The sequence below is a fragment of the Lolium rigidum genome, chromosome 1 (genome assembly GCF_022539505.1).
Source record: "Lolium rigidum isolate FL_2022 chromosome 1, APGP_CSIRO_Lrig_0.1, whole genome shotgun sequence".
NCBI classification, from domain to species: Eukaryota; Viridiplantae; Streptophyta; class Magnoliopsida; order Poales; family Poaceae; genus Lolium; species Lolium rigidum.
In genome coordinates, this window is record NC_061508.1 from 295,230,959 (window position 1) to 295,238,540 (window position 7,582).

General features: G+C 41.6%; 1 protein-coding gene across 1 annotated transcript; it reads left to right on the plus strand.

Annotated features, from left to right (window-relative positions):
* Positions 1-1,733: 1,733 nt before the first annotated feature.
* Positions 1,734-6,657, plus strand: LOC124683956 (protein STRUBBELIG-RECEPTOR FAMILY 8-like). The gene is made up of 14 exons (XM_047218371.1): positions 1,734-1,761; positions 2,326-2,397; positions 2,480-2,545; positions 2,623-2,694; positions 2,787-2,858; positions 3,539-3,604; positions 3,697-3,762; positions 3,857-4,188; positions 4,442-4,683; positions 4,945-5,216; positions 5,329-5,464; positions 5,579-5,718; positions 5,823-5,979; positions 6,272-6,657. Coding segments are annotated over exons 2-14 (1,779 nt in total). The 5' UTR covers positions 1,734-1,761; positions 2,326-2,395; the 3' UTR covers positions 6,428-6,657.
* The last annotated feature ends 925 nt before the right edge of the window (positions 6,658-7,582 follow it).

Here is a 7,582-nt window from a genome sequence, read left to right on the forward strand (position 1 = left end):
CCTCTTTGAGTTAATCATCGACTACTAAAATGTCCTTGTATCTAATGATATTATACAGAGATGCTAATGCTGAGTAACCCAACCATGTGTCTTCCCAAAACTGAGTTCCAAATGCCATCCCCCACATCAAAAGAATCACATTTAAAGAAGTCATCCTTAATCCCCCATAGTGCCTTCCAGAAAGATGAATCTGTGGGTTTGGGTTGCATTTGCATGAAGAAACTTATTGTGTAACAATTCCTGCCACACACCTTACTCAGAAAGAAGCTTTTAATTAAGCACTTGCTAAGTAAGCATTTATTCTTCTTATCAAGTACCTCGATGAGATCAGTTTTTCCTGAAAACAAAAAAAATGTTCATATTCTCAAAAAAGTTGACAACATACATCCGTGTTACATTAGCACCAATAAAAATTTGCTGCTTCAAATTTGACATACATTTAGATAGCCAAGAAAGATAAATTTGAGACTGAATAGTGTGAAATACTATTCCCCCAAAGGTGACACTATTCACAAGAGAGAGTATCTTTTACATCTCTCTAAATGTAGATTGAGTTGTGAGCTGATTCTTTTGGAGTTGTAGATATAACCCATAGGCATGTTGTATAATTTTTACTGATATTTTCGCATTTTGTATATATGATTTTCATATGCTGATCTTATGATCTCACCTAACGAGCAAATCCTATATAAGTTTTCCCTACCTTTTTCGTCCCCCTTTGGGTGTTTCGAAGAAAGATAATAGGACACATATAGACTAGTTTAAACATAATTTATTAGCACTAGACGATTGCCCTATAAGAGTATTTTGCCTAGCCAGGGTGCAAATTTACGCTCCAAGCATAGTCTCATTGCTTTCATTGACAAGTGTGGACAGCATTCAACATCATATCGATGGAAAAAGATTGACACTTATTTATTTTGAAATGGAGGGAACATTTAGGTATTTTAGTTACAGTTAGCAATGGCTGCAATTTACTTTAGAACTAAAATCCAAAAATCTAATAGAGGAAGAAAAGTGTTTTTACCAGGCCAAAGGAGGAATATACATAGACGACATTCTCCTGCTCAAAATCTATCGAATTGCCAGCTCGCCTTCTCCAGCAGATTGTTGTTCCCGTATTTATGAGCCAAAAGCACGCCGCGGCGGTACCCACAGTGCGGACAACAACAGATAGACAAGGACCCAAGAACCCAGAGACAAGGAGCCAATGGGGAGAGGGACTAATCCTTGCCGACGCCACACTGCATCTCCCACTGCCTCAAGCAAGCATGGCATCGAACACTTCCTTCAAGCACTGCCCATATATTAGCTTTTCCGGATAGATAAGGAGAGGAGGCATGGGCCATTGGGAATGGTGATCACCACCATGGTCATGTCAACCAAGATAGCTCGATAACTCCTAGGACTAGGAGAGAGAAGGGCGAAAAGGAGGGAGAGGTCAAGACTCAAGAATGGCGGCACTGGCCGCTGCCGCTTTGGCCGGCCTCCTCCTCGCCCTCGCGCCGGTGGTTGGGGCCGATACCGACGCCGCCGGTGGTAATGCCGGCGCCGCCGCTTGGTCTCTTGGTACGCATTCTCTTCGATTTGCGCTATCAATGTCTGATGTGGTCTGCTTCTTGCAGTTGCGGCTTTGGGGAACCTCTACACCTCCTGGAACAGCCCGGCTCAGCTGGCCGGTTGGTCGGCGGCTGGCGGCGGCGACCCCTGCGGCGCCGCCTGGATGGGCATCACCTGCTCAGGCTCGGCCATAACTGCAATGTAAAGATTTCTCCTAGTCCTTTTTTTACTGTTGAAACGGCAAAGCAATTTGTCACATTCTGGATTGGTGAAAGAAACGCTGGTGCTTGATTATTTCTTCTGATTGGGGTAACCATAGATGCTGAACAGAATGTTCTGCTGATTCCAGGGATAAAAGTTCCATCTTTTTGGTTTTTTGCATGCATGCTGTTAGAATTAGAGATTGGGGTTAACCTTCCCTGACACTGGCTCATGTTAGTTGCCTAACCTTTTCGTACCTAATTTGGAGAAACCTTTATACTTCATTTTTTATTTTCTATTCAAAGTTCCTGAGAATATAAAATGTTTTTGCCAGAAGAGTGTGGAACTGTTGATGTGGTGTATTAGTAGCCAATTTTACTGCCCCTTTTATTTTGTTCTTTTCTGAGTTACCCTTGCAGTTCTTTTTTTTTTTAAAAAAAGGGAAAGGCCCAGCTTCTTCATCGATTGATGCATATGGCCGCAGTTACCTTTGCAGTTGTACTAAATTAACTGAATCGAAGACACTGAATACTGATATATCCTGTTTCCTCCCCTATTTTGCAGCAACCTTTCTGGCGTGGGATTGAATGGTACTCTTGGTTACCAACTGTCCAGTCTAGTCGCACTGAAAACGATGTATGAGCTAACACGCGTATAAATCTTCATTGTCCTATGTTTTCATGAAAATTTATACTTTTCACTTTTTTTTTACTTGCAGGGACTTGAGCAGCAACAACCTGCATGATGTAATTCCTTATCAGTTACCACCAAATCTTATCCATCTGTAACGCCTCTCAACTTGCACGTGTCCATTCCCAGTTGTTAGTTCTTGTTGTTTCATTCATTGCGATAATAATGCAGGAATTTGGCGAGAAATAACTTTTCTGGTAGCATTCCATACTCTATATCCAACATGTTATCACTTGGCTACCTGTAAGTTGCTGACTACCGCAAAGACGTATAATTTAATTTGTGACAGTTTCTTTTATTGAAGTAGCCTAATTACAAATAACATCTTCATGCAGCAATGTCAGCCACAACTCGCTGTTTCAGGAAATTGGTGAACTATTTGGGAACCTCAATTCCCTATCTGAATTGTAAGGCCTTCTCTTTGGGATCCTCAATTCAGATAATTGGGAACATAATGCAAAATCATGCACTCTATGTTCCTTTTGTCCAATCCTACTGTTGTTCTGTCTTATTCAGCATGATATTTGGACTTTCGGGTGTTAAGATATGAGCCTACCACTACAATCAACATATGTTTCTACAGAGATGCTTATAGACCCTCAAAATGATTACAACTGCATTAGTGTGAATAAAACCTTTTTAATTCATTCTCTAAAAAAACCTTTTTAATTCGCTGAGTATATAAGATGTGAATCAGAGATGATCATGCACGGCAGGCTGTATACCTACATCCTGAAGAAAAAATGAGCTCTAAATGCAACATCCCAACTTGGGTGAAGCTGAATTTAAGTATCTAGTTTTACCCGTAAAATGTGTGATGAAATGAGTCACTTATGCGGATCACTGCATAAACTTTAGCTAAGCATATGCAGGGTTTATTCCTTTTAAATGACTCCATCTAATTCTGTTTAAAATCCTTGCAGGGATTTATCTTTCAACAACATGTCGGGGAATCTTCCAATTTCTCTTGCATCTTTGTCAAATCTATCTAGCCTGTAAATATTCAGTATTCTTCATCTCAATCTTCCCATTTTGCTGTTTCATTGTCATGGTTTTGATAGTTCTTTACTTGCAACCCATTGTGTAGTTATATACAAAATAATCAACTCTCGGGAACAGTCAGTGTCCTCGGCAACTTAAGCCTTACTACATTGTAAGTGACTTTTCATGGGCCAACATGACTGTTAATACTCTTCTGTTGTTTTTTTTGGTCTGATAACAAACTGTAATTGTGCCTTTGAACAGAAATATAGCTAACAACAACTTCAGCGGCTTGATACCAGGGGCACTCAGCTCGATTCCAAATTTGATGTAGGCACTATAACATATTTTATTCCTGTTTTACTACGGATATCATAATATCTACATGCTGATGGGTTAGTGTGATTGCACTTTGCAACTATAGAGTTGGAGGAAACTCATTTATCAATATGCCTGGATATCCACCACCCATTGCCATGCCACCATCTCAGAGTCCACTTGATCAGCCAGACTATCCTCAAGGACCAACAAGTTTTCCAGATCGCCCTGACCCTGAGATCACTATCGATGAAGGTGACAAGAAGCAAGGTCGGCAAACAGGTGTGCTTGTCGGGTTGGTTGTTGGCTCAGTAGCTGCTGCTTCATGTGTACTTTTCGCGTTGGTATTCTGCCTTCACAGTGCCCATAAAAGAAAGGATGGTGGTACCAGCGAACCAAAAGACTTTGTAGATGCTCTTGCAGTAAACACAGACAGAGGTGTGCTCCTATTTTTTCGTGCCTGATAGTTTCCCCTTCCTACTTGAACAAAACGCATATATTGTTGGTTCGCTTGCTGCAGGAATTTACCTGTTTGAGGTAAACTGAATCAAGAATTTGTTATTTCCTTTTATCAAGATGTAAAAATAAAACAGTTGAAGAAGGCCAAAGTGTTCATTAACTTGAAATAGCTAAACTCTGGATTTTTGGGAAATTAAATCTTTACACTCATGTCGGTGTTTCTCTTTTGCAGATTTTAATAACAACGTCCAGCAGAACACTCCTGTAGCTTCAGTGCTCCCGCGGTCTACTGGGACTCCTGAGAGGGTATATGGTATAAATGGTTCTCCAGCAAAAAAGATCAAGGTTCCTGGCGCGGCCACTTCTTATACTGTTGCTTCTCTCCAAGTTGCAACAAACAGTTTCTGTCAAGATTCCCTCCTAGGCGAGGGTTCACTTGGTCGTGTTTACAAGGCTAATTTCCCCAATGGACAGGTAAGGGAGCAGTTCAGAATTTTGACTTGGATGATATTTGTAATTTGTAAGTATTTTCTTGTTTTATCTTTGTGCAATCAAGATTTGTTGTGGGTTGATCTGGCTTCGTTTCTGTACTTTTCTGCTTGGATCATGGAACGATTACTTTTCGTACTTTACAAGGATGCATTGTTAATATATTCAATCCTCCCTTGGGTTTGGACCTTCTTCACTTTTGCATGATCGTTTTACGCTGGAACTGAACTGTGTGCATGACAACAGGTATTTGCTGTGAAGAAGATAGACAGTGCTTCACTTTCCTTGTATGAAGAAGATCATTTTCTTGAGGTTGTGTCGAGCATTACTCGGCTTAGACACCCAAACATTGTATCGCTTACGGGTTATTGTGTTGAACATGGGCAAAGGCTTCTTGTGTATGAACGCATCACAAACGGAACACTGCATGATATGTTGCACTTTTCTGATGAAGAGAGCAAGACCCTTACATGGAATTCCCGCGTGAGGATAGTGCTAGGCATTGCTCGAGCTTTAGAGTATGTTGTCTCAGCAATCTACTGAATCTTTCCTTTCAGTCTGCACTTCTCAGACGAAGCGTGCAAGAACCTTCGCGGGCCCTCTAACAATGTACTGTCAACCTTGATTCAGGTACCTGCATGAGGTGTGCCTGCCCCCTGTTGTACATAGAAACCTTAAGTCATCAAATATCCTGCTTGATGAAGAGTACAGCCCACATCTGTCTGACTGTGGGCTTGCTGCATTTTCACCAAATCCTGAGAGAGAGGTAAGTAACATAGTAGCACATCTAACGTTTTTTTTCCTGATTTTTCATAATTTAACCTTTTTTCGTTGTTAGTTGGGCTAAACCAGGTATTATTACTATGTTGTGTTTTATCAGGTTTCAACTGAGGTGGTTGGCTCATTTGGATATAGTGCCCCAGAGTTTGCCATGTCAGGAACATATAGTGTAAAGAGTGACGTGTACAGTTTCGGAGTAGTGATGCTAGAGCTACTGACAGGCCGTAAACCGCTAGATAGGTATCATTTCCGACCTGGTAAAACGTGTTGCTGCTCTAGATTTGTACCGTATGACCTTCCATTCTCTTGTTGCGATTTTAATCATTGATTGTGTTGTACAACAGATCACGAGAGAGGCCGGAGCAGTCCCTTGTCAGATGGGCAACCCCGCAGCTTCACGACATCGATGCGCTCGCCAAGATGGTTGATCCATCAATGGATGGGATGTACCCCGCAAAGTCTCTCTCCCGTTTCGCTGACATAATTGCATTGTGTGTCCAGGTACATCATTTTCCTTTTCCAGGTTACATTGTTTGTTCTGCATATGGCCATCTCTCATCCATTAGAACATCATTCTAGCTTGCAACTAACTATAAGCACCATTCATTAGCAATACATCATTGGTTCCTGTCAATCTGAAAGTAGATTTTGCTGGGCATATGAACTAACTTGCTCTTCAGAAGTAATCCGCTAAAGGAAAAAAAAAATTACTCTTCAGAAGTAGACTTTTTTTTGCGGGAACTTCAGAAGTAGACTAAGGTCCTAATTTTCCCTATGTGGTCAACTCTTGCAGCCGGAACCGGAGTTCCGTCCACCGATGTCCGAGGTTGTCCAGCAACTCGTACGCCTGTTGCAGAGAGCCAGCATGTTAAGGCGACAATCGGGGGATGATCTAGGGTCTTCATACCGGGTTATGGAGCGTGAAGCGAGTGCATGGGACACCTTGTGAGACCATGCTAGAACTGGGACCTGGACAACACTTCAGCCTTCAGGATCTGCAGAGCTGGATCGGAACATACTACAATCACTTTTGAGTATTATACACTGTTCATTTTTTACAGCGTTTTATGTCTGGTATTTATAGATCTGGTTATCACTTGGACCAAATATACTGTGAATTTTGTGAATGGCTTGTATAGATAAAGAATTCTGTTTTGCGTGATCGGTTGTATAGATAAAAAGGAGTAGAGAGGCAGAAAATAGATTTATGAGTGCACGCCCTGTGAGTGTGTCAAACCACACTGCTACATCGCCCAGTTACGTGCTGGTGATGACTTTCTTGATACAGATTGCGTGCTGTGTCGAACGTTTGGTGGTGATTCCTCGATGTTGAAGGTTCTTGATATTCCCCGGTCAGCCTTGCATAGGCCCATTAAGCCTACTACATAGACACAAGAGGGGTCAATAAGAGGCTTCAATTATCGAAGATAAAAAATCTAAGCCTGCATACCTAGGTAGATAGATTAATGGTATTTTAGGACAGTTAGGTAGTGAGTCAGGTGTATTGTTGGCATGGCTGTCTTCATTTTCTGTTTGGTGTGTCGTCCAGTATTTCGAATACTTTTATGAAACCGCTGTTCCAAATTCATTTCTCCGATCTAACTTTGTTAGTTAAGCGAGCATGTTATTTAGGACAACGCGAAATGAACACGAGGAACAAAAACATTGACAAACTAACAACTCATATAAAAGCACTCTGTCCTGTGTGATCATTCGTAGATAAAAAAAAGAGAAGAGAGGGAGAAAAAGGATTTGTGCCTAGTGAAATGCTGCGTCATTCAGGGTGATGGGAGCAGGTAGCACCTATGTGCCTTGCGATTGCGAGTGTGGCAAACCTCACTGGTTCGCTGCGAATTATGCGTCCTCTAGCTTGTCGCATGCAGACCGCTCGATTGCGTGCTAACGTCTTTCTTGAAACGGATTGCATGCTAATGTCAAACTTCTGATGGTGATTATTGATGTTGAAGGTCCTTGATTTTTATGGGGGGTCCTCGCAGTGATTGCTCAGTATTCTGGATCCTATTTTAGATAATGAAACTCCCTACCCTCTGCTTCCAAAAGTGTACAAGAGCCAACTTATTTGCCTGTGAGTGTTGCACTACAA